General features: G+C 43.5%; 1 protein-coding gene across 1 annotated transcript in view; it reads left to right on the forward strand.

The window, feature by feature from the left end:
- ppip5k1b (diphosphoinositol pentakisphosphate kinase 1b) overlaps nucleotides 1-26,600 on the forward strand; it is a 78,055-nt gene that overhangs the window by 18,788 nt on the left and 32,667 nt on the right. Inside the window, exons 12-23 of the mRNA XM_056282589.1 lie at nucleotides 380-489; nucleotides 8,590-8,675; nucleotides 9,830-9,955; nucleotides 12,486-12,607; nucleotides 18,285-18,461; nucleotides 19,264-19,405; nucleotides 19,795-20,018; nucleotides 21,284-21,411; nucleotides 22,482-22,596; nucleotides 22,915-23,022; nucleotides 24,592-24,708; nucleotides 25,202-25,342. Of these exons, the coding sequence (XP_056138564.1) occupies nucleotides 380-489; nucleotides 8,590-8,675; nucleotides 9,830-9,955; nucleotides 12,486-12,607; nucleotides 18,285-18,461; nucleotides 19,264-19,405; nucleotides 19,795-20,018; nucleotides 21,284-21,411; nucleotides 22,482-22,596; nucleotides 22,915-23,022; nucleotides 24,592-24,708; nucleotides 25,202-25,342 (1,596 nt within the window). The remainder of the gene's footprint in view (nucleotides 1-379; nucleotides 490-8,589; nucleotides 8,676-9,829; nucleotides 9,956-12,485; nucleotides 12,608-18,284; nucleotides 18,462-19,263; nucleotides 19,406-19,794; nucleotides 20,019-21,283; nucleotides 21,412-22,481; nucleotides 22,597-22,914; nucleotides 23,023-24,591; nucleotides 24,709-25,201; nucleotides 25,343-26,600) is intronic.

Raw genomic sequence — 26,600 nt, forward strand, 5'->3', positions numbered from 1 at the left:
TACACTTTAAATACGTATGTTTAGTGAACAATTGAAATATATGGCTTAATTTCAACGAAAGACATCAATCCTGTGTGAAATCTCCACAATTCTTTGCAAATTTGATAATATTCACATTTTCTGTGATAGGTCAGGGAAATTTGTGCCAATACTGATTAAACGCTTGACACAGGTGTGCAGTCCAGAGTGCTTACGTGTCCAAGTTCTTTCGTCCACAGAGGCATCACACATGCAAGAAAAAGTTTAAATGCAACTACTCTGTAACTGTCTGTGTGTACCAGTCAGTAACAGAAAATCTCAGATGGAGTCCATCGAGCATGGACGAGAAAATTAACAAGATTACTGCGATGGAGGTTAACTTTTGACTCTTTGTGTCCAGGAAGTTCTGGATATAGCCCGTCTGCTGCTGGTTGACGTGGGTCAGCATAATGACTGTGAGATAGAGGAAAAGAAATCAAAACTGGAGCAACTGAAGACTGTGCTGGAGATGTGAGCACAATTACACACACTCACTCTCTCACACACACACACACACACCGGTGTTAATCTAGTCAACAAAACATGATGGTAAATGTCATCAACCGTTTTTTTTTCCACAACAAAATAAGAAAATAAGTCAGAATTTACCTTTTGTAAACAAAAACCCTGAGGAGATGTTAATCTCATTGCAGAGGTGAGTTTGGGTTTACACTACCGTTCAAAAGTTTGGGATCACCCAAACAATTTTGTGTTTTCCATGAAAAGTCACACTTATTCACCACCATATGTTGTGAAATGAATAGAAAATAGAGTCAAGACATTGACAAGGTTAGAAATAATGATTTGTATTTGAAATAAGATTTTTTTTACATCAAACTTTGCTTTCCTCAAAGAATCCTCCATTTGCAGCAATTACAGCATTGCAGACCTTTGGCATTCTAGCTGTTAATTTGTTGAGGTAATCTGGAGAAATTGCACCCCACGCTTCCAGAAGCAGCTCCCACAAGTTGGATTGGTTGGATGGGCACTTCTTTGAGCAGATTGAGTTTCTGGAGCATCACATTTGTGGGGTCAATTAAACGCTCAAAATGGCCAGAAAAAGAGAACTTTCATCTGAAACTCGACAGTCTATTCTTGTTCTTAGAAATGAAGGCTATTCCATGCGAGAAATTGCTAAGAAATTGAAGATTTCCTACACCGGTGTGTACTACTCCCTTCAGAGGACAGCACAAACAGGCTCTAACCAGAGTAGAAAAAGAAGTGGGAGGCCGCGTTGCACAACTGAGCAAGAAGATAAGTACATTAGAGTCTCTAGTTTGAGAAACAGACGCCTCACAGGTCCCCAACTGGCATCTTCATTAAATAGTACCTGTTAGAGCCTGTTTGTGCTGTCCTCTGAAGGGAGTAGTACACACCGGTGTAGGAAATCTTCAATTTCTTAGCAATTTCTCGCATGGAATAGCCTTCATTTCTAAGAACAAGAATAGACTGTCGAGTTTCAGATGAAAGTTCTCTTTTTCTGGCCATTTTGAGCGTTTAATTGACCCCACAAATGTGATGCTCCAGAAACTCAATCTGCTCAAAGAAGTGCCCATCCAACCAATCCAACTTGTGGGAGCTGCTTCTGGAAGCGTGGGGTGCAATTTCTCCAGATTACCTCAACAAATTAACAGCTAGAATGCCAAAGGTCTGCAATGCTGTAATTGCTGCAAATGGAGGATTCTTTAACGAAAGCAAAGTTTGATGTAAAAAAAATCTTATTTCAAATAAAAATCATTATTTCTAACCTTGTCAATGTCTTGACTCTATTTTCTATTCATTTCACAACATATGGTGGTGAATAAGTGTGACTTTTCATGGAAAACACGAAATTGTTTGGGTGATCCCAAACTTTTGAACGGTAGTGTATTTGTGATCCCATTTCTGTCATAGTTTTGTTAAGGAAGTTAAAATTGACACACTCTTGCATGCATGCAGAGAGAGTTTCAGTCAGACATCTTTATTGTCATCATCATCATCACATCATTCTGCTTGGTGCCGTCATTCATTTGTAGTCCTGCCCTCAGTCTGCAAGGCCTGGGGTAAGACTAGCCCTATCTCACTACTCTCTACAGCGGTTCAGTCATTATGTTTTCACTCTCACACCCAGACACACGTTCATGGGAACCGCTCCATCTCTCCTGTGTCTCTAACCCTTTTTTAATTTTCCTTCTTTTGCCCTCTCTTTCCTTCCCCTCTGCCCCTCTCTCTGTCTCCCATTCTTCCCATCCTCTCTTTTTTTCTCCAAAAGGGAATCCAGTTTGAGTGATACTCAGTACGCACCCACTCCCTTTTCCTTTTTAACGGACGAGGTTTCTCCCCCCCCCTTCTCTCCCTTCTTCCACCTGCAGCTGAGTGTACAAATCATTACACCTGCCCTTTTTGTGGATTGGTCCCGTCAAGAGTAATTAATTAGCCTGTCAAAATTGCTTCACTCATTAAAGGGAGATGTCAGTGAAGGGGCGGAGATAAATTGATGATGATGTCACTCATTTTATTCATTTATGTATTTATTTATTGGGCCTCAAAAGGGTGAGCCATAGCTCGGGTCATACTCGTGAATTGGATGGGATTCCTAATGTTTTGTACACTGAGTATTTCTTCACCATTAACAGTCATCCACTTTTCCCCATTAACAATAACTGGTCATACACACAGCAAAAAGGGCCTTGGTGCCCAGTCTAGATTTCTGTGTGGTTAGTAGTGTGCTGTGTAACTTTTTTTTCTGCATGTCATCCCGACTGCATATCAACTGACTCTTGCCCTCTAAGTCTCTGTCCTCCTTTTCCACATGCAATCAATCAATCAATCAGTCAATCAAGAAGTTAAACTTCATCGATACAGCATATTTGGCACATTGAAATACAATTCACTTTACTTGAGAGCAAGTTAAAGGTTCTGTATGTAATATTTCACCTTTACTGAATCACAATATAACTAGTAGCTGTTAGCAGGTGGGTGTTACATATGTATCCCCCCCCCCTTTTCCTTCCAATTTGGTATGTCCAGTTCCCTGTCCTACTATGTCCTGCCATTGCACAACTCCTACTGTGGTTGGGGAGTGTGTCGATGTCCATGTGTGTCCTCTGATACACACTGAATCACCAAGTGCTTCTGTGTACCTGCAGGCTTCACCAGGTTAACAGTACACTTGCAAGGGCTTTTGCTACACCCCCCCCCCCCATAGATGTATGGGCACTGCACCAACCGGTAGGAGTCCCTGATTAGAATAGTGGAAAACATTACCCACCGGCTCCCCACCCAGGAGCATTGCCAGTTATGTCCCCTGTGATGCATAGTCAAAAGAGGCAACACTGAGTCTTGAACTATGAACCTTTGCGTTGGGATTCTAGCGAATTTGTCCACTGCATCACTGGGGCATTTATGAAGTCATCTAACAGGTTATGCTTAAGGGAAGGGGGGTGACTCGCCAGTCCAGACTAGTTCATTACAAAACACAGCTGCCGTTATTGATCAAATATTGCAGTTTCCATCTAGCCTGTCATAAGCTATTAAAAAACCAGTGGCACCAGTGAAAAGGCAGACTTTTTAAAGGTCCACATTTTGGAGCTGGACTGATATCATGTTTGAGTTGATGCTGGGTCAACAGGGAAAAATCCACAGACTCATATATGTGAAGCACAACTGTTGTGTGACTTTATTGTGAACAGACCCATTGGGGATACTTGTCTGAAGTTCATAACTGGAGGTAGGCCTAGTAAATTCTGTACATTTTCAATTTAGTAGTTAACATTACATATTATTCCATAATATCCTGATTGAACACTTACAGAACCCGGGAGGTGACATGGATGTTATTTTTTTTATAAAGCGTCTGTGCATTTTATAACTCGCATGTGCGACTTACTAAAGCGCACACACACTTTAGTAAGTCGCACCCATGCTTGACTAAAATGCACGCCACCAGTGCAGTCAAGTGCACAGGTGCTTGGAGCAGCCAAAAAAGACGAGAGAATCGCAATTCAGCAATCCTTTTTCACATTTTATATACTAAATTAAACTGACATCATAATACACATATATTAAATAGGTTTTTCTGAATATGTGACATAAGTCCTAATTTCATAAAACCATTTTCATAATAGGTTTGCTGAGAAGCACAATGTAAGTGCTTAAAATGTTCCTAACTATGACCATATAAAATTGTAATTAGTTTCACTTTACATTACTATACAGGGAAAGTCAGCTTGACAATTTAGAGTTGGATTTATTTTACTGTACAGTTTTTGAGAAAATTAAAGGGAAAATTCATTTTAACGTGCGTGTGTGTTATAAAATGTACACGCGCTTTATAAAACAATTTTGCCATGTCACCTCCTGGACTTGGTAGACAGTTAACGCTGCCATTATAAAACTGATTCTTTTGCACCAGTTCAGCAGAGGTAGAGTTAGCTGGTATGACTCATTGGCTTGCTAACTAACCAACAACCTGAGAAAGCAAAGCGACACATCAGAAACACTTGAAAACTTTTATCAAACAGGTGATTGGTTTGGGTGCCCCGGCTCATCTGGTAGAGTGCTGGTCGAAGACTCAGGCCTTATCGTGACGTTCCGGGATCGTGTCCGGCTTGGGACCTTTGTTGCATGGCTAAAAATGCCGAAAATTACGTTTTAAAAAGAAAAGAAGAAAAATTCCATAGTACATGTTGATTCATTTCAGTTGTCCAGGTAGTAAAATATCCAGGAGAGATTTCAATCTATCTAGTCACTGCATCCGGGTTGCGTGGCAGTCTATTCCGTTGCCTACCAACAAGGGGATCTCTGGTTCGAATCCCCATGTTGCCTCCGGCTTGTTCGGGCATCCCTACAGACACAGTTGGCCGTGTCTGCGGGTGGGAAGCCGGATGTGGGTATATGTCCTGGTCGCTGCACTAGCGCCTCCTCTGGTCAGATCCTCCCACGCGCTGCGTCCTCCCTGGCGAAACACCTCACTGTCGGGTGAAAAGAAGCGGCTGGTGACTCATGTATTAGAGGAGGAGTGTGGTAGTCTGCAGCCCTCCCTGGATTGGCAGAGGGGGTGGAGCAGCGACCAGGATGGCTCGGAAGGGTGGGGTAATTGACCAGATAAAATTGGGGGAAAAAAATCTATTCACTTTATGTTAGTGTTCAGTTTGAGTTTTAATGCGGGGTGTAGTAACCTCACTATTTCTCTCTCTACTCTATGCATGCATCGCAGCGACGAGGACAATCTAGTCATCATGTGATGGATGACAGATGACTTGCGCGATGATTAAAGTGAGGAAGAGTTGCGCATCATCAACCCCACTCTCTTGTCCGAGACCACCTACTACCAGTGGCCAGACTAAGCGAGACGACTGGCAATGGAGACGGATGCAGATTTTTCCTCAGGGTTTCTTCCCGAAGCTTTTCCTGTAGACGAGTATACCCACAAGGCAGCGGAGGTTTTAAGTCAGAGTTATCCTTCTCCTAGATGGACTGCCTGACAAGGCTAGCGAGCTTCATCTACCCGGGCTTGAAATCAGAGTTGTGTCCTTCTCCTAGATTGGCTGCCAACCAAGGCTAATGAGTCCAATCGACCCACCTGGTTATACCGCCGGGAACCCGGTCTCCCCCACAGCAGACTTCGTGAAAACGGGAGGTACCACGAGAGGGTGCTGCTGTGGACACAGTTGCATATAGGAGCGGCCATATGCTAAGGTCCTGATGGACCCGCAGCGATCACTACAACAGGAAGCGAGAGGCCTCCGCACCGCTTCGCATTCCTTTTAGAAAGTAGGACATCTAGCCCAATACTCGCCACCTTCACCTCCTCACTATTTATCCCCATGGTAGAGGACATGTTATGGCAACCCTAGGGAAACTGCATAGAAATGTCAGGTTTGGTCCAAATGGTTACATCTGATAAACGAAAGTTGTTTGAGCATGTTAAAGGTGATAGAGCACGTCTTACTTGCTTCTCTGTTGATGCTGTTCTGTGAAGTCCTACCTTAAAAATAAAACTGAATGGGCAATACCAAGTAGAATAGATAGAATGTGAGGGAGAGGATAAGCGAGAATAGCGGCGGAGGAGCGGGAAAAATGTTTTGTAAATTTTATTACCAACAAGGATTATAATAAAAAAGCGCAAAATCCTTAATTTCGTACAGCAGCATATATTTTTTGTTGCATTCAAACAATTTAGAGAGGTTGCGCCCCCCATCACATCTAAAAAGAGTAAGAGTCTGCTTCAATGGCTTGTTTTATGTTCATTCAGTAAAGTACTAAGTTTAAACATTTACAAGAAAGTAACTAAAAGTTTTTTTCTTTGATTTTCAGTGATCCATCAAATACATTAAAATAAAATGGCAAGAATAACCTCACATTCCAATTTGGTTTAAGCCTTTGTTAATGGGTTTTGTTTTGCCTTTTTATTTTTTAAATCAAGGCCAGAACATCAGCAGAGGGCAAATAGGACCGCTGAAAAGGATAGTAATGGCACCCTTTCAAAGCTCGTAATCATAACTTGGGGACCTTCATCATATGCCCCTTGTGGTGTCCGATCAGCCGTGTGCCCAATTACAGAACACTATGCAGCCATTAGTCTGCTGGATGTGCCAAATTCTGCCGACTATAGCACACCACACCGGACAACTGGAGGGTGTTATTGTGTGTTTGTCTGTATATTGCTGTGTGTCTGTGTGTTGGGAGTGCGACCCTAACAATCTCGAGTGGGTTATCATTGGTGATGACTTTCACTGCTCACCAACCTGATAACAGTCAAATGTCTGTCACTGGCATGAAGAGAACACAGGGTATTAAAAGCACACACACACACATACATACATACATACATACATACATACATACATACATACATACACACATATACACACACACGCTAATACTGAAAACATACACAGAGAAATATTGAAATATTGTTAACTTGGCTTAAAGCAGCTGTAGACAACTTTTCAACTTCCCCCCTTGCGTTTCCATGTGTTTTATTGTTTGCGCCACTGTCACAAACACAACTGGATCACTTTCTGTTGATTAGCTGCCTGGCTACTGTCCAAAGCAAGAAACAACCAAAAAATCTGAACTAGAAACTCTAATCTCAGTGCTATGATAAAGGCAGAGTAAAACATCTGGTAGTATTAATAGGTAGGTGGCTTGTGTTACTTAATGATCCAGTAGAAAGAATGCCAACTGAATGTCAGTTTGGAACCCTGTCAAGTCTTGGTGTTGTGTCGAACTCTGTTTTCCCGTCGAGATCTGTTTCCTCCTAGCCAGAGTACAACACCAGGAGGCTTGATTAACCTTAACCTAACCTAACCTTAAACCAAGTTCAACCTAACCTTAACCTTAACCTAAGTTCAACCTAACCTTAACCCAAGTTCAACCTAACCCTAACCTTAACCTAATTTCAACCTACCCCTAAATTTAACCTAAGGTCAGCCTAACCCTAAACGTAATCTAAATTCAGGCTAACCCAAAGCGTATCCTAAATTCAGCCTAACCCTAAGCTTAACATAAATCCAGCCTAACCCTAACCTTAGCCTAAATTCAGCCTAACCATAAGCTTAACCTAAATTCAGCCTAACCCAAAGCTTAATTTAAGTTCAGCCTAACCCTAAGCTTAACCTAAATTCAGCCTAATCCTAAACCTAACCTAATGCTTACTTTAACCTAATTGTAACTGATAGCTAACCTGTCTCCATGCAAATGCTTTTGTCTGGCTAGGAGGGAAACAGATCTTGACAGGGAAACACAGTTTGATACAACACCAGAGGTAGCTCCATCAGGTGAATGCCTGTCCGAGGTTCACTCTTGTTGTTCCTCTTTTTCTATCACTCTCCGTCTTCACCTTCTTTGCCTTTTCCGCCAACTGGGTTCTTTTTCTCTTGCTGGGTAGACTGCAACATTCTTCATGCTCTGACTGTCACATCGGTTGTTCCACCATCTGCCATTTCCGTTACTGGAGTACAGTAGCAGTAGCGAGTGCTATCCTCTTCCTATTTTGGTTGCGCAATGGTTGACACACTTTCTTTGTGCTGTAAATTGAGCCTTCATTTTCCTGTGAGATCGTACCCGGTGGCAGACATAATTTGGTTCCCTGTAAGCCTGAAAGCAAGGCTCATAGGCAACCAATCTAAACACCGATGGTGTCATTAATCTATAGCCATTACACTGTGCAGTCAACATTTACTTCATAATGTTAAAGCAAAAAAGTTGTCTACAGCCACTTTAACTTCAAAGCACTGACTGACTGAATTATTTTCAAACCACCCACCAATAAGTATTTGGCTGTGTGAAACTGGAAACTTCCTCTTGAGTGTGTATAATTAGTGTGTGGTATCTGTAGAGGTTGTGCCAAGTTCCATTCCGTTTTACAGTTTTCATTGGGATGGAATTCTGATATCCTGTCAACTGCGTGTGTACTGAAATGTATGACTTGAAATTAGAGTGGATACATGAACTGTTTTCATTTGTGTGTATGTATGTTTATATGTGTGTGTCTGCGTGAGTATGTGTATCTATTTATATTTCCAATTGTGTGTTTGTGTCTTGTGTGTGTTTGGTTTTGTGTGTGTGTGTTTTCTTTCCCACCAGGTATGGCCACTTCTCAGGTATCAACAGGAAAGTTCAGCTTACTTACCTGCCCAATGGCCAACTCAAAGCCTCCAGCGAAGAGGAAGGTACTTTTTTTTTTGTTTTACTCCAAATTTGTATAGCTTTTTTCAGCGTTTGCACAGAACATGAGCAAGTTTGTAACAGAGAAGGTCAACTAGTTTCCAAAACACGTACACTTCACATCGTTTTACAAGGTCACACAGTAACATTGGCTTTGTTGGTGTCCTTCAACTGACTTCATTAGATATCACATTTTTCCATTTCTTCTCGAGTTGTGTCCTCTGTAGTCGTATGATATAAGTGAGAATTTCCATTACATAGATTTTTCCTTTTAGTTATTCCTAGCCATTGTTTTGTACTATCATGTACCATTCTCTGGTGAGTGCTTCTCTTGTTGGTCTGGAGATTATTAACAAAACTGATTATAAAGAACAGTTTTTTTAAGTTCAAGTTAGGATAAAAAAAGTTTCAAGAGTTGGAGTTTCTTGGAATAGTTATTTATATTTATTGTTAATTCATGACAGTAGCATTATTGGAGTTAAAATTTGTACATTCACCATATATATATAAATAAATAAATTCTGGAAACCATCAATGGTTTTGATAAAAGTGCTCAACAAATGAGGAGCAAAATATTAAGATTGATGTAGGAAAACAAACTTTAATACATAGCAGAACAATCTTGTTTGTGCGTGACACATGAAGCAAGCTTGTTCTGCTATGTATTACTTTTTTTTCCCTACATCTTCATATATATATATTATAATATATATATATAAAATCCAGTGAGTCAAGTAAATTCTTTATGAGACAGTACAAACCTGTTTCATGCCATAAGTAATCATCAGCTGATTGACAGCTGATGATTACATATGGCATTAATGATTACTTATGGCATACTTATGATTACTCATTAGCAGCATAAAATATAGCTTGTACTGCTATGTATTAAAAGTTTTTTTTCCTACATCGATGTATATATATATATATATATATAGTGTATGTGTGTGTTTTTCAATGTGTAGAGCTCTGTAATATTGTAAAGATTTTTGCCTGACATCCATACTCAATTCAACTTAAAAGTAAACTAGTTAAAATTACTGCATTCTGAATATTGAATATTCCTATGGATAATGTTACTGGTTCCCCTGGTTCCCTTCTGATAGATAGCAATTTGTAAGAGATTACTTGGTGAAAGTAACCTTTTCACCCCCCCCAGACTCCCAGAGGGAGGGTCCCTCTCTGCTGCTGGTGCTGAAGTGGGGAGGGGAGCTGACGCCAGCAGGCAGGGTCCAGGCAGAGGAGCTGGGCAGGGCCTTCCGCTGCATGTACCCCGGGGGACAAGGTATTCCCTGGAAAATGACACAACACACACACACACACACACACACACACACACACACACACACACACACATATTTAGGGCCACTCAAGCCTGCAAGTATGCGAAACACAAAAAAAGCAGACACACAAGTGAACATACACAGGAAATCACATGCCTGTGGGCACATCCAAACATAAATACACACACACACATACACACACACACACACACACACACACACACACACACACACACACACACACACACACACACACTTTTGCTAGTCATATTTCCAGCTTGTCAGTTCATTCAGTGTAAACACATGGAGAAAGGGATTGTTTGGTTGAGGTCAGTTTAGTGTGTGTGCATCGTAGCAGCGCCTTGTTGAAGGCGATGTGGACAAGCCAGATTTTCAAGCTCTCTGTAGCCAACATTTTTTTTCCATCGTTCACACAGCTTTTTGTGTAAGATTTTAACAGATGGTGCAAGGATGCACAGTATTTCACTGCTAATATAAAGTGCAGTCGTTCACAGCCAACAGTAAGGCTTCACCACACGGATGAATGATCATCTTGATGCCTGTTGCACAATTTTGCACATTTCACATTTCCATTTTAACATTTATTTGAAGGGGCTCTTGTCCAAGGGTGGCACACTTACACTGTTGTGAGTTTTTCTTAAGGGCAGAAAACATAGCTGATGACCGAAACTGACAGCAGTCAGGCATTGAACTCATGACTCTGAGGTTGCAATATGGTTTCTCTAACCACTTTGCCTTCCTGTTTGGCATTGTCAAATGCCAGTAATATTCTTGGAGGAATGACATTTCATGGCATTCTGTAAAGAGGGTAAAGTCATCAGTTGGCTTGTACCTGTATGTATTATTCATATTAAATATGTACACTTCCCCTTCTTGGATTGATCCTTAATGCCTTATGTAGTGCATGTGACGCAAGCAGTTATTAGATATAATACATTCCCTCTTGCTTCTTTTTTTTTTTAAGGCCAATTTCTTATATCAGCCTTGGTTTTTTCAGACTACCTTTTCCTGTAGGTTTTTTTTTTCCTATTAACTGTGCTCTTCTCTTCTCACCTCTCGTTGCACAATGTAAACTACTAGCCGGTAACCGCCAGTCCCTTGGCTGTGAGTCCCCTATTGACTGTGGTAAGAGAAGAGTTTCCTAGAGCTCGCCACTCTTCCATGTCCATTCCTAATTCTCATCCTGCCTCGTTCTCCTCACCTGTCCTCCCATTCACTAACCCCCCCCCATTTATGGCTCTTCTCGGTTCATCTTGATTTTGTTTCATTTTTGTCTGGTCATGAGTTTATTTTTTTTCCTTAAAGCTGCTGTGAATTGTTATGTGGCTTTGTCGATGTATTTTCTCTGGAGGTCTGGTGCTCTGTCACCTTGCTTGTATGTACTCGAGCAGCTATTGTGGAGCTGCTAATCTAACTTGAATCATCTCACATTAATCTGACTGGCATATTCTTATGGGTTTCTGAAATTTAGTTGTTTGACGAGAGTTAGTCTCCTTCGGCCGGGCTTTTACCTTAACTGGGAAGCATCCAGAAAGGCCGCTTCTCGATTAAACAACGCATGATATCATAATATCGTCATGGTTCCACATCAAGCTCTTTGGCTATTAGTCAAAGAAGAATGCATGAAGTAGAGGTGTGATTTGACATGAAGTGTTGATGTGAATTCATAGATGCAGCACGTTTTTAGAAACTCTTTTTGCAGTGATTTGATGATCTGAAGAGCTTGATCTAAATAGCAAGGGAGTGGTCATTAGTGATTTTGGTGGGTTTTTTTACTCAAAAACATCTGTTACCTCACTTTCATTTCATCCTCTATACAACATTCAGTCAGCACAATAACTTAACCATTGTGTGAATACAGTGAAGAGTCATTCATTTAAGAGCTGTTTGAACCATTGGGAGGAAAACCCATTTGAACTGAAAGTGATGTTTGATCAGCTCAGGTGCTGGATTATATCGCCTTTAAGACTAGATTCCTGGTAAGCCCGTGCAGCACGGTGGCCCAGTGGTTAGTACTGTCGCCTCACAGCAAGAAGGTCCTGGGTTTGAACCCCGGGGTTGTCTAACCTTGGGGGAGTCATCCCAGGTCCTCCTCTGTGTGGAGTTTGCATGTTCTCCCTGTGACTGCGTGGGTTTTCTCCGGGTGCTCCGGTTTCCCCCACCATCCAAAGAATCATGCATGATAGGATTTATACTCCTGTCTGTGTCCCTGAGCAAAGCAATGAGAAAAGAACTGGAGTTGGTCCCCGGGCGCAGCATGAAGTCGACAGCCCACTGCTCCTAGCTACACAGGTCACAGCTAGCATGGGTTAATTTGCAGTAACTGAGTTTCCCCAAGGGGATTAATAAAGGAAACTTATAACCCTCGGTACATTTGGGTACAATCAACACACATATAATTTTCTTCTTTCTGTGATATCCTTTTCTTTTCCCCCTGTGACATGATCACTGTTATCCAACAGATGTACCCGATAAAGTTCATTTTGACAGTTAACTCCATGTCCATTCCAGGAGACTACGCCGGTTTCCCAGGTTGTGGTCTGTTGCGCCTTCACAGCACCTACCGCCACGACCTGAAGATCTATGCCTCCGACGAGGGAAGAGTTCAAATGACAGCTGCTGCTTTTGCTAAGGTAGCTGTGTCTCTATTCACACGGGATGGTGACGATGATGATGATAATTACATAATGGGCTGGCAGAAAGGTCCAGTGGATGGTGAGGCTGTCCTCCAACTTGCACAGTGGATATAAAAAGTCTACACAACCCTGTTAAACTGGCAGGCTTTTGTGATTTAAAAGGATGAAACCCAGATAAATCATATCAACTTTCCTCGCCTTTATGTGAAATTTCAACGTGTAAAAATAAAGTTAAAAGCAAACATTTTAAGGGGAAAAAAGCCATGGTCCACAAAGAGCATCAAAAAAACAAAGACAACACAAAAACAAAGACAAAAACAAAGAGCATCACATTCACAAAGCATGAACAGAGTCTCATTGTTGAAAGAAATCGATCAGGAGAGGGGTACAAAAGAGTTTCCAAGGCATGAGATATACCATAGATTACAATTGACAATTACCAACAAGTACAGAAATATGGCACAACAGTGACATTACCAAGAGCAGGATGTCCCTCCAAAATTGATGAGAAGATGAGAGCTCTGGTCAGGGGGGCTGCCAAGAGGCCTACGGCAACATCAAAGGAGCTGCAGGAATTTCTGGCAAGTCCTGGTTGTTCTCTACGTGACGATCTCTCATATTCTTCACATGTCTGGGCTATGGGGTAGGGTGGCAAGACAGAAGCCTTTTCACACGAAAAACAAAAACATGCAAGCCTGGCTAGATTTTGCAAAATGATCCATCCAGTTTCTCAAAATCATGTGGAAAAATCAGAATCTTAATCATGTTTATTGGCCATGTAGGTTTGTGCGAACATGGAATTTAACTCCAGTTTCGTGGCTGTCTGTGTACTTAACATAGAATAACAACACTACAACACAACAATCTTCAGATACACAAGGATTGGCTTATATAGGAAAAATAAGAGGCAATAAGGTGCAATGGTGCAGAGAATATATCAGCGATGCTGAAATAGATGTTAGCAGGTTACTTACATACATGGCTGAGGTAGACAGACATGACAGTGCGTACCAGTATATGTACAATGTACAGTACAGCATATACAGAATGTTTGGATTTATTGACAGTGTTAAGTGTTAATTTGAATGGCAGCCTGCGGAAAGAAATTTTTTACATCTGGTTGTTTTGGGGTACAGTGCACTGTAACGCCTGCCAGAGGGGAGGAGTTGGAACAGGTTGTGACCAGGGTGTGATGGATCTGCAGTGATGTTGCCTGCCTGTTTCCTGAGTATGGAGGTGTATAAGTCCTGAATGGAGGGCAGGTTGGCACCAAAGATTTTCTCTCTATGGACTTAACTGTCCATTGTAGTCTGTCCCTGTCCTGTTTGGTGGCCGAACCAAACCAGACAGTGATTGATGTGCAGAGGACAGACTGGATTATTGCAGCATAGAACTGAATCAACAGTTCCTGAGGCAGGTTGAATTTCTGGAGTTGGTGGAGAAGGTACATCCTCTGCTGGGCCTTTGTGATGATTGCGTCTATGTTGGATGCCCAACTTAGGCCCTGGGAGATTGTGGAACCCAGAAATCTGTAAGTTTTCACCATAGACACCGCATGCTGTTGAGGATGGTGAGGAGGGGGCATTGTTAGGGGACTCCACCAGAAGTCCACTGTCATCTCCACTGCTTTGAGCGTGTTCAGCTCCAGGTTGTTATGGCTGCACCAGAGGGCCAGCTGATCAACCTCTCATCTCTATGCAGACTCATCGCCAACCCGGATAAGGCCAATGATGGTTGTGTCATCTGCAAACTTCAGGAATTTTACAGACTGGTCACCTGAAGTGCAGTCATTTGTGTAGAGGGAGAAAGGTTAGAGGGGAGAGCACACATCCCTGGGGGGCACCAGTGCTGATTGTCTAAGTACTGGATATGATTTTCCCCAGCCTTACCAGTTGCCTCTGGACTGTCAGGAAGTTTTTAATCCATTGGCAGATGGGGGGCTGGTACAGTAAACTGGGTGAGTTTGGAGAGTTTGGAGTGGAGGATATCTGGGACGATGGTGTTGAACACTGAGCTGAAGTCCACAAACAGAACCCTTGCGTATGTTCCCGGGGAATCGATGTGTTGGAAGATGTAGTGCAATCCCATGTTGACTGCACCATCCACTGACCCTTGCTCAGCAGGCAAACTGCAGGGGGTCATGCAGGGGTCCTGTGATTTCCTTCAGGTGGGCCAACATCAGTCTCTCGAAGGATATCATGACCACAGGCGTTATGGCAATGGGCCTGTAGTAATTAAATCCTGTGATACAGGGTTTATTGGGGACCCGGGTGATAGGTGGAGCTCTTGAAGCAAGAGGGGACATCACATAGCTCCAGTGATCTGTTCAAGATAAGTGTGAAAGTGGGGGCCAGCTGGTCAGCACAGACTTTTAAGACCGGAGGGTGACATGCCATTTTGGACCGGTGCCTTTCTGGTCTTCTGTCTCTGGAAGAGCTGGTGCACATCCTCAACACAGATCCTGAGTGCGGGTGAGGGTTTGGTGGGGAGGGGGGAGTGGCTGACAGGGAGTGCAGTTGGTTGTGTATTGTGGCCGAAGAGGGGGAGGGGTACGAAAGTTTGTTTTTCAAACCTGCAGTAAAGCCCAATTATAGATTGTCAGCAAGTTGTTGGTTCCCTGCAGTGTGGGGGGATGGTCTCCTGTAGTTGGTAATGTCTTTCAAACCTCTCCAGGCTGATGAGGGGTCGTTGGCAGAAAACCTGTTTTTCAACATTTCAGAGTAGCACCTTTTTGCCACTGTGATCTCCTTTGTGAATGTATTTCTGGCTTTGTTATACCGGATCCTATCTCCACTCCTGTAGGCTTCCTGTTTGGCCTGACGAAGCTGCCTGAGTTTTGCTGTGAACCAGGGCTTATTGTTGTTAAAGCTACAGAAGGTTTAGGTAGGCACACACATGTCCTCACAAAAGCTGATGTAAGATGTCAGTGTCAGTAAGTTCGTCCAGGTCTGTAGATGCAGCCTCAAAAACACGGCAGTCAGTGCCGTCAAGGCAGGCCTGGAGCTCCAGTTTTGACTAATTGGTCCATTTCCTCACAGATTTAACCACAGGCTTTGCAGATTTTAGTTTCTGCTTGTAGGTTGGGATACGATTAATCAGACAGTTATCAGAGAGGCCAAGGGCTGCAGGGGGCACAGAGCGTTAGGCGTCCTTTAATATTATGTAGCAGTGATCCAGAGTGTTTTTGTCTCTGGTGGGACATTTAACATGCTGTCTGTATTTTGGCAGTCCATGGGTGAGGTTTGCTCTGTTAAAATCCTCAAGGATAATGAGTAGGTTGACTGGATATTTGCACTCCATTTTTGGAATATGATCAGCCAGGTGTTTTAATGCCTCTTTAACACAGGCCTGGGGTGGGATATAGACCAGAAGAAATGATGAAAATTCCCGCGGATAGAATGGTTTACAGTCACTGAAAAAGGTCTCTAGTTGAGGGCTGCATGATTTCTTCAACACTGTCACATCCATACACCAACCTTAGTTTATGTAGAAGCATATGCCATCACCCCGTTTTTTTTCCGAAAGCTTCGTATCGCAGTCCACTCGGAGGGGTTGGAACTGCAGCAGATGAGATGTACTGTCCGTAATATGCTCACTAAGCCAGGTTTCAATGAGGCACAACGCGGCAGATCTGCAAAAGTCTGAGTTTTTTCCGTTTAGGAGTAGCAGTTCGTCCATCTTGTTGGCCAGAGCGTGGACATTTGCCAGGTGAATTGATGGGAGAGCAGTTCTAAATCCCTGCTATCGCAGTTTAATGAGTGCTCCGGCTCACTTACCCCGCTGGCATCTTCGTAGTCTGCACAGGGCTGTACCAATCAAGACCTTGGCAAGACTTTATGTTCAGTTAAAATCGGTAAAAAAAAGTCAGTTCAGTTTTTGTAGTGGACAGCTGGAGACTTAAAAGGTTTTCCCTGCTGTGTGATCAGTGAGTAGGCGCTGGAATCTAAACAAAAACAGAAAAAATACAAGAGAGCACAGAACCGACCGTCCACGGCGCCATCCTGATGACGTATAAGTATAAAATGTGTTATGGTCTGATGAGACCAAGGTTGAACTTTTTGGCCATAATTCCAAAATTTGGTGCGAAAGCTACAAAGCACATAACCAAAAGAACACCTTACCCACGGTGAAGCATGTTGGTGACAGCATCATGCTTTGGGACTGCTTTTCGTCAGCCGGAACTGGAGCTTTATTAAAGGTGTAGGGAATCATGAATAGCTCCAAAGACCAGTTGATTTTGGTGCAAAACCTTCAGGCATCTGCTAAAAAGCTGAAGATGAAGAGGAATTTCAGTACAACAATGACCCAAAGCATTCATCCAAATCAACGAAGGAATGGCTTTACCAAAAGAAGATCAGTGTTTTGGAATGGTCCAGTCAGAGCCCGATTGAATATTTGTGGGGTGACATAAAGAGGCTTGTGCACAGGCCCTTTCAGTCTGACGGATCAAGAACTTATTTGCAAGGAAGAATGGGAAAGTATTGCCAAGTCAAGATGTGCCAAGCTGATAGCCCCCACCCCTTTTTTTTTCTCCCCAATTGTACTTGGCCAATTACCCTATTTTCTGAGCTGTCCCGTTCGCTGCTCCACCCCCTCTGTCGATCCAGGGAGGGTTGTAGACTATCACATGCCTCCTTTGATACATGTGGAGTCACCAGCTGCTTTTTTTCACCTGACAGTGAGGAGTTTCACCAGGGGGATGTAGTGCGTGGGAGGATCACGTTATTCAGTTTTATCCCACGCTAGTTCTATTCACGCTATCCCAGTTCTCCCTCCCCCCTGAACAGGTGCCCCAACTAACAAGAGGGGGTGCTAGTGCAGCAACCAGAACACATACCCACATCCGGCTTCCCACCTGCAGACACGGCCAGTTGTGTCAATAGGGATGCTCGGCCCAGCCTGTTGTTGATTCGAACCAGTGATCCCCGTGTTGATAGACAACGGAATAGACCGCCACACCACCCGGACGCCCCAAGCTGATAGACTCTTACCCAAAAAGACTGAGTTCTGTAATAAAATCAAAAGTTAATTCAACAACGTATTAGCATATGAGTGTGCCCACTTATGCAAACAGATCATTGTAAGTTTATTTCTTTTTTTCCCTGAAAGGTTTGTTTGTTTTTCACTTGAATTTTATGGGTTCCAATTTCACATTAAATGTAGAAATAGTTCTGATATGATTTGTCTTGATTTAATTTTTTTACATCAGAGAAACCTGCCATTTTAACAGGGATGTGTAGACTTTTCATGTCTACTGTAGGTCCCAGGTTGTGTCTAGGTGTCCCTGAGCATAGTAGGCAATACTGTTGGCTCCAGAGGTATTGCGCTTAATGAATGCCCACAAAGAAGATTCCCCATTCAAAATGTATAGCAACACAAATATATGAGAAAAATAGGGTTTGCAAACAATCCTGTAGTTTTTTAGCTTTACTAATGTTGTTTTGTGGTTGTTCCTTTGAATGTTAAGCATAAAAAAATTGCTTTAGTTAATATCTTACATATGCCCTTAAAGTTTCTGCCTCTATCCCTCTGTTACTTTGAGTTTTACTAGTATAAATGTATTAGTAAATAAATGTTTGCATGTGATTGCATTGCTTTTAAATAACTCAAGGCATTCTTGTCCCAGTACCTGAATGGAATACACAGTAAAAGTCATTATGTGGTGCCTCTGCAGGGTTTGCTGGCTCTAGAAGGGGAGCTGACCCCAATCCTGGTTCAAATGGTAAAGAGTGCCAACATGAATGGGCTCCTGGACAGCGACTCACTGACTGACTTCCAGCAGAGGGTTAAGGCCAGCCTACATGAAATTATGCAGAAGGACCAGGAGTTCACACAGGAAGACTACCAGAAGGTACATTTCAGACTGAAATAAGAGCAGGGCCACTGAGCTACAGCCTCAACTTTGTGATTTGTTGTAGTTTTCTTTCTAAATGAATAAATTTGGAAGATTTAAAATTATAACATCATTGAGTCTGTGAGATACATGGTGCCTCATGCTACAAGACTCCTACAGTATATGTTTTACCTGGTTTCAACTCAAATTTCCTTTACGTCATATCTTTCAACTAATTTAAAGAAATGTGAACATACTCTGTTGTTATGCAAGTGTTGCGTCCCTCTGGAACAGCTAAATTCTATTCCAGTTCACCCTGAAGACATGAGCTGATTTGTCATAGTGGTGAACTGGGTCTTTGTTGACGGTGGTGGCAAAGCAACCCAACCCCCTAGAGATACACAGAACATACTGACACATGTTGTATGTGTTGTCTAGTCCCTATACCACAAGGACCATATGTCTTCATATATAGTAAAAAGGGACAGTGTAGGGCATACATCATTAGATATCATTGAACTTTACATTCCTTCTGCCTCTTCTTCACTGTCTTACTGCCAGTTCTCTTATTCCTTTTCTTGAACTTCTAATTTAGGAACTTAAATTTGTTTATGTCATTGCACTCTTCATAGTCAGTTACTTACGTTGGTGAGCTTAGATATAAAGTTAGTTTTACTGTTGCATTAATTGTAAGATGCTTTAGATAAGAGCATTCATCAAATGCTTAAAAGAAAAGCCTATGCAGATTGGCAGTTTAAAATATATCTCACCCCTTTGGTAATGTACCCTTTATTAATTCCTGTGTCCCATTGGGTTTCAGTTGGCTCCAACAGGCAGCCCGTCACTGGTCAACTCCATGAAACTCATCGAGAACCCAGTCAAGACCTGTGACAAGGTGTACACCCTCATCCAGAGTCTCACATCGCAGATCCGAAGGAGACTTGAGGATCCCAAGTCTGCAGGTAGTCTGACCTTGAAAAGTTACATATCCTGGGAAGGTTTGCCAAACTTCTTGCTTCGTATTCATATTTATACACAATTACACATACTAAGTACCCCTCTCACTTCACTCATCCGCACTAAGGATGCACTAGCTTGTGCATCCTCAGTGGCTGGGTTGTGGACTGTGCAATATGGCGACATTTAATAGAATGCAGGTAAAGTGCCTTAGAGAGTGTCCCCTAAAGACTACGAGTACCATTGTTGATACTCAACTCAAAACTTTATTGCAGGCTCAGGGGCCATAACAGACAAAGACAAAGGATAAGAACCCTGATAGTGTCACAGTAAAGAAATTGAAAAGATGATCAAATCTAGTCACATGTAAACCCCCTTCTCCCACCCCCACTAGACCTGCAGCTGTACCACAGTGAGACTCTGGAGCTGATGCTGCAGCGCTGGTCCAAGCTGGAGAGGGACTTCCGCATGAAGAATGGCCGCTACAATATTAGCAAGATCCCAGACATCTACGACTGCATCAAGTATGACACGCAGCACAACGCCTCGCTTGGCCTGGAGGACACATTGGAGCTGTTCAGACTGTCTCGTGCCCTGGCTGACATAATCATACCACAGGTTAACACACATGCAAACTTACACTGGGGTTATTAAAGTCGTTTAGGCCCTGTCGTCCTGCCAGCAAAATGGAATTAGTTGAACTAGATTAAATAAACTTTCATCTCCATAGGAAAGTTCCATACTTGTATTCATACATCGGGATAGTGTGTTCTGATTGTAGTGAGTAGGGAAACAGAAGGAACCAGGTTCAAGTCCCCATGTTGGTAATAGTCCTAGCGTGAGACACTTGGCTTGTTTGAGATTACTTTTTGGTCTCCTCAGAATTACAAGATTGTGGTTGAAAGCATTTGGAAGAGCTCCCAAATAGTGCTCAAAATTTCAGAGAAGTGGAATTAATAGAAAATGCATTAAGGCATTCTCTATCTATATTTAATGATTAAACCATTTGGTTGCTTATTGGCAGTTAATGGAGCTGGACCTTGGTATAGATTAAAAACCTCAAGTCTTCTCATTTCATCATGGGTGTTGAGATAAAGCTTTTAATGAGCCAGTAATTGCTGAGTAACACAAAGATTATCATCATTATTGGAATTGTGCAATGGTGAGCAACTTTAGCAATTTCGTCCAACTGTGGTTGCCTTATGTCTCATGACATTTCCAGGGCTTGCATAGTTTTGTTTCCTAAGCAAGACATGCATGTTAGGGTTAGTACTCCTGTCTGTGCCCCTGACCGAGGCATGGCAAGACAAACTCGAGTAGGTCCCCGGGCGTTGCACGGCGGCTGCCCACTGCTCCTAGCTACACAGCTCGGATGGGTTAAATGCAGAGGAAGAATTTCCCCACGGGGATCAATAAAGTAGCAACAAAAAAAAAGAAAGTAAAGTTAGATGGTATGTCTAACCACAGTGCAATGCACCTAGTAAGGAAATGTTCAAATGTGCGTGGAACTTTTTTTTTTACCTCAAACATGCCTATGAATCTCATTGGCTTTGCCTTTAAACTGGCCCTGACCTTTTGACAATCCTATGATTTTATTTTTTTTTGGAGGGGAGGGGGGTCCAGTATTCTGTCTCCAAGCAAGGGTTAACCCCCAACACGTATACTAGCCGTAGCCCAGGTCTAAACCAGGTTTACCCTACCTGCTCCAGGGATGCTGCACTAGCTGGCACTAATTGATTTAGGAATTGGAATTAAGAAAATGCATGAAAATGTAATGGGAAAAATATGTACTGCAGTTAGGATGGCATAAGGGATTTGGCTTGTTATGAATAATTAGTGAATACAGTATTATCAGAGCGTCTTACTGTGTGTGTTCACACCAGGAATATGGCATCAATAAGGCAGAGAAGCTGGATATTGCCCAGGCCTACTGTGTGCCCCTGATGAAGAAGATCCAGCTGGACCTACAGAGGACACATGAAGATGAGGCTGTCAACAAACTGCACCCACTGTGAGGCCATGTCCTCCAACACACACACACAATCGTACATGCTGAAGCTCTCCCTCTCTCTCACACACACATACACACACACAGAAAAGTGCACACACAGAGAAAAACACACACATGGGGCATTCAGGTAGCATAGCGGTCTATTCCATTGCTTACCAACACAGGGGTCGCCGGTTTAAATCCCCATCTTACCTCCCTCCGGCTTGGTCAGGCGGGCGTCCCTACAGACACAATTGGCCGTGTCTGCGGGTTGGAAGCTGGATGTGGGTATGTGTCCTTGTCGCTGCACTAGCGCCTCCTCTGGTCAGTCGGGGCGCCTGTTCGGGGGGAGGGGGCTGGGAGGAATAGCATGATCCTTCCACGCACTACGTCCCCCTGGTGAAACTCCTCACTGTCAGGTGAAAAGAAGCAGCTGGTGACTCCATTAGTATTGGAGGAGACATGGTAGTCTGCAGCCCTCCCTGGATTGGTGGAGGGGGTGGAGCAGCAACCGGGGCATCTCAGCAAATAGGGTAATTGGCTGGATACAATAGGGGAGAAAAAGGGAGGAAAAAAAATCCCAAAAAACAAAAACATACACATAATCATACATGCTGACACAGAAAAACACACACCTATGTGCAAGGAAGCACATTTATACACACCCACACACACACATACACACACACACACAAACACACATATATATATATATGCAAAAACACACAGACCAACACTGAAATATAAACTGAAAAACACACAAATGCATATACACATCCAATTTAACAAACATACAGATATAAATACACTCACTCACTCACACACACACACACACACACACACACACACACACACACACACACAAGCATGCTATGTGCACATGTACAGACACTCCACTGAATCCATCCCCTTTGAGATTGTGCTAGTTCACCCCTTTGCTTTCCATACATTTTATTTTTGTGCATAGCTGTGCCTGTGTACTTGTGTGTGTGTGTGTGATACACATACAGCATGTGTATTGAATGCCGCGGAGCAGTGGTGAGTGACATCCCTCTGTGTGTCTTTGTGATCTCCTGCCTCTGGTGGTTCAGGTATTCTCGGGGGGTCATGTCTCCTGGCCGGCATGTCCGGACACGCCTCTACTTCACCAGCGAGAGCCACGTGCACTCCCTGCTCAGCATCTTCCGCTACGGAGGGCTGCTGGATGTAAGTCGTAGTCACACAGTTTTCGCCAGTTCATTTCCCCCCGTCAGCTGATGAGAGATTTGTAGTCTCAGGGGCTTTCTGAGAATATTTATTATCATTTTGGTTGTTTTAACAGCAATGATTCAGGGATTGAAAGTTATTTTAAACAGTAAAAGGAGCAGCGACCGGGATGGCTCAGAAGAGTGGGGTAATTGGCCAAGTACAATTGGGGAGATAAAGGGGGGGGGGTGTCCCTACTTCCTCTGTCATATTTTCTGTATGTTTGCTGTGTGTGCGTGTGCTTGCATGTGTTTGTGTGTGTGTCTGCATGCATCTCAGGACGAGAAGGACCAGCAGTGGAAGCAGGCCATGGACTACCTGAGCGCCGTGTCTGAACTCAACTACATGACCCAGATCGTGATCATGCTTTATGAAGACAACAACAAGGTCTGCCTGCCGACCGCTGCCCTAGTACACAGTAGTGTGTGGTAAACTTAAGTATTTAAAGATACTTAAGTTTACCCTCCTATCAAAAAGTTGTTTATCTTATGTATGTGTCCCCTAAGATGTCTGACCTGGACTACACTGACTTGTATCTGTGCAAAGTTTGTCATTAGTTTTCACATTTCCTCTACTATAAGGGGAGATGTCTGTGCACTTCAGAATCAGAAACACTTTGTCATTTTATTTCATGCACTTGTGCACATGAAATGAAACAAAGCATCATTTCCCCCAGCCCACAGCAGTGCAACACAAAGACAAAAACACATCCAAAAACTACAAGAACACACATATCCAAACTAACACATATATCTAAACTAAACAAAGAAACTCACTGTCCAGGAGAATGAACGCCAGCCAGAATGACTCTCAGAACTGCCGATTTACATGGGCTAGCAGTTAGCTTAGCCTGCCCCGCTTCCGTGTCCTGTCAGACCATCCTCAGTGTTTCCTCTTCGGGCGCAGCTCCGTTCAGGGCTGTGGTCCCTGGGCCCACAGGATGCAGCAGAGCAAGCTCTCCCCAGCCAATCCAACGCTAGCTCTCCCAGCCAGACACCTTCGACACACCTCCCGCACTCCACATGGCGACACTGAAATCACAGTCAAGGCTAGGCAAGGCCGCCACCAGACCGCCCTCGGTGTTATTGGAACTGCCGGTCTGCATGGGCTAGCGGTTAGCTTAGCCTGCCTTGCTTCCGCGTCCCGTCAGACCGCCCTTGCTGTTACCTCGTCGGGCAGAGCTCCAGGCAGGGGCTCTGGTCCCTGGGCCCACAGGATGCAGCAGACCAAGCTCTCCAAGCCAATCCAGCGCCAGCTCTCCCAGCCATCAAACGAAGACACATATAAATGCAGATGTGGACAAAGACACTGCATGGGACTGTTCTGGGTGAGGCCGCTGCAAACGCGAATTTGCGCCGCTATCTTCCCTTAAATCTGAGATCAAAAGTACCCCAGGGCAAGCTAGATTTGGGCTCGAACCCAGGACCTTCTTGCTGTGGGGCGACCGCACTAACCACTGTAGCATACAGTATTAAGCAAAACAGGAAACAAGCAGAGGTTACTGTGTTTGATGAGCAGAGTCGATGGTGAGCAGGTATATGCACGGCAAGCGAGCAGTGGTGGGTTGGAGAGCTGCTGGTGGGCAGTGGGGGGGTGGGAGATTTGAATTGAGGGCAGGGATAATTTGTATATTTTGGATTTATTAATGAGGGACGAGGAGTAAATGTGATTTGCAGAGTTTAGCAAGATAACTTATTTTGCAGGAAAAAAAAACACAGTAGACAATTTATTATATCAAGCAGAGAATTTTATATTTATTAAAACATGACAGGAGGGGGACTTTAATTTTTTTTGTGCGTCACAATTGTCCGTTAGTCACTTAATCATTCTCTCTCTTGCTGTCTTACGTGTACTCATTCTTTCATATTGTGGTATGCTAAATTTAACACCTGTGTGTGTGTGTGTGTGCGTGCGTGTGTGCGTGTGTGCGTGTGTGTGTGTGTGTGCACTAACCAGGACCCTAGCTCAGAGGAACGTTTCCATGTGGAGCTTCACTTCAGCCCAGGAGTCAAAGGATGTGAGGATGAGGAGAATGTTCCTCTGGGTTTTGGTTTCCGCCCAGCATCCTCTGAGGTGGGTACCTACATGTGCAACCCAGTCACAACAGCGGCAATCGAATTAATTCACCTGTCGGTTTATCCGTCTGTCTTTCTGTGTGTCTGTCTGTGTGTCTGTCTGTATTTTTCAATCAGTCTAGCAACATGTCACCCTATTGAGCCGTCAAGGCAAAAACATTGTGACAGGTCAACTGGATGTTCAGACATTTGTAATGACCTCCTAAACAATGTATTTTGTTGCTCTAAAGAATCCCTGAAAACCAAGTTGAACTTCAGTGAAAATCTTTCTTCATTTAAGCTGAGCATTCCTTTCTGCCATAATTTCGACTGACTCCATTATATTAATAACAAGTGCCAAAAAAAGAAAGTATGTAGGACATGCTGTCAGCAGTTATTTCAGCCTCTGCTTTGTTTATCTGGGTTACTTGTCTTTACTTATTGGACTTAAGGTTAAAGCTGCGTCGTCACCCCAGTCATTCATCTCCCACTTGTCTTCTCTGGCCAATCAGAATAAGGAGAAGCAGCCCAATCAGGGCAGTCTGGAGGACCTGTCGCAGGACCAGCCTGACGAGGCACTTCCTCTCTCTGAGCCAATCAGCATCCAGAGGAGGTCCCCTATGATCCGCAACCGCAAGACGGGCTCCATGGAGGTATCAGATCAGGGCTGCTCGCTTTATTAGCAACGATGTAGCTCTCATATACTGGACCTTGAGCAGAGCTGGGCAGGTTATGTTAAACCAAAGGCGAACTCGGCGATAAGGCATCTTTGGGCAACCCTAGTCTGTGTTTTTCTCGGGGGGGAGTCACTTTTAATTAGTTGCAGAGTGTGTGTTACATAATCAGTTGTTTTGATGCTGAGACAACTGTCATAACTGCAAGGTACAATAAACTGGTTTGCAATGGTGATGGACAGGTTGATGGACGAGATCAGGCAGGAGTCTCCGTGGACTATGATGTTTGTGGATGACATTGTGATCTATAGCGAGAGTAGGGTGCAGGTTGAGCAGAGCCTGGAGAGGTGGAGGTATGCACTGGAGAGAAGAGGAATGAAAGTCAGTGGGAGCAAGACGGAATACATATGTGTGAATGAGAGGGAGGACAGTGGAATGGTGAGGATGCAAGCAGTAGAGGTGACGAAGACGTATGAGTTTAAATACTTGGGGTCAACTGTCCAAAGTAACAGGGAGTGCAGGAGAGAGGTGAAGAAGAGAGTGCAGGCAGGGTGGAGTGGGTGGAGAAGACTATCAGGAGTGATTTGCGACAGAGGTATACCAGCAAGTTAAAGGGAAGGTTTACAAGATGGTTGTGAGACCAGCTATGTTATATGGTTTGGAGACAGTGGCACTGACGAAAAGACAGGAGGTGGAGCAGGAGGTGGCAGAGTTGAAGATGCTAAGATTTTCATTGGGAGTGGTGAAGAAGGACAGGATTAGGAATGATTATATTAGAGGGACAGCTCAGCTTAGACAGTTTGGAGACAAAGCAAGAGAGGCAAGATTGAGATAGTTTGGACATGTGTGGAGGAGAGATGCTTGGTATGTTGGGAGAAGGATGTAGAATATGGAGCTGCCAGGGAAGAGGAAAAGAGGAAGGCCAAAGAGGAGGTTTATGTATGTGGTGAGGGAGGACATGCAGGTCGCTGGTGTGACAGAGGAAGATGCAGAGGACAGGAAGAGATGGGAATGGATGATCCGCTGTGGCGACCCCTAATGGGAAGAGCCAAAAGTAGTAGAAGTAGTAGTAGCAATGTACAATAAACTATTCTTTGGAAGACTGTATTCCATGTAGCCTTTGGTTAACATCCAAGAAGGCAGGCCAACTGAATGAGACTTGGAGCAGATAAAAATCAATGAGCCTGTCAACAGCTCATGAACAAGTTATGAGCTGCCACATATGCTGTTGATATTC

This window comes from Lampris incognitus, chromosome 6 (assembly GCF_029633865.1).
Source record: "Lampris incognitus isolate fLamInc1 chromosome 6, fLamInc1.hap2, whole genome shotgun sequence".
Classification (NCBI taxonomy): Eukaryota; Metazoa; Chordata; class Actinopteri; order Lampriformes; family Lampridae; genus Lampris; species Lampris incognitus.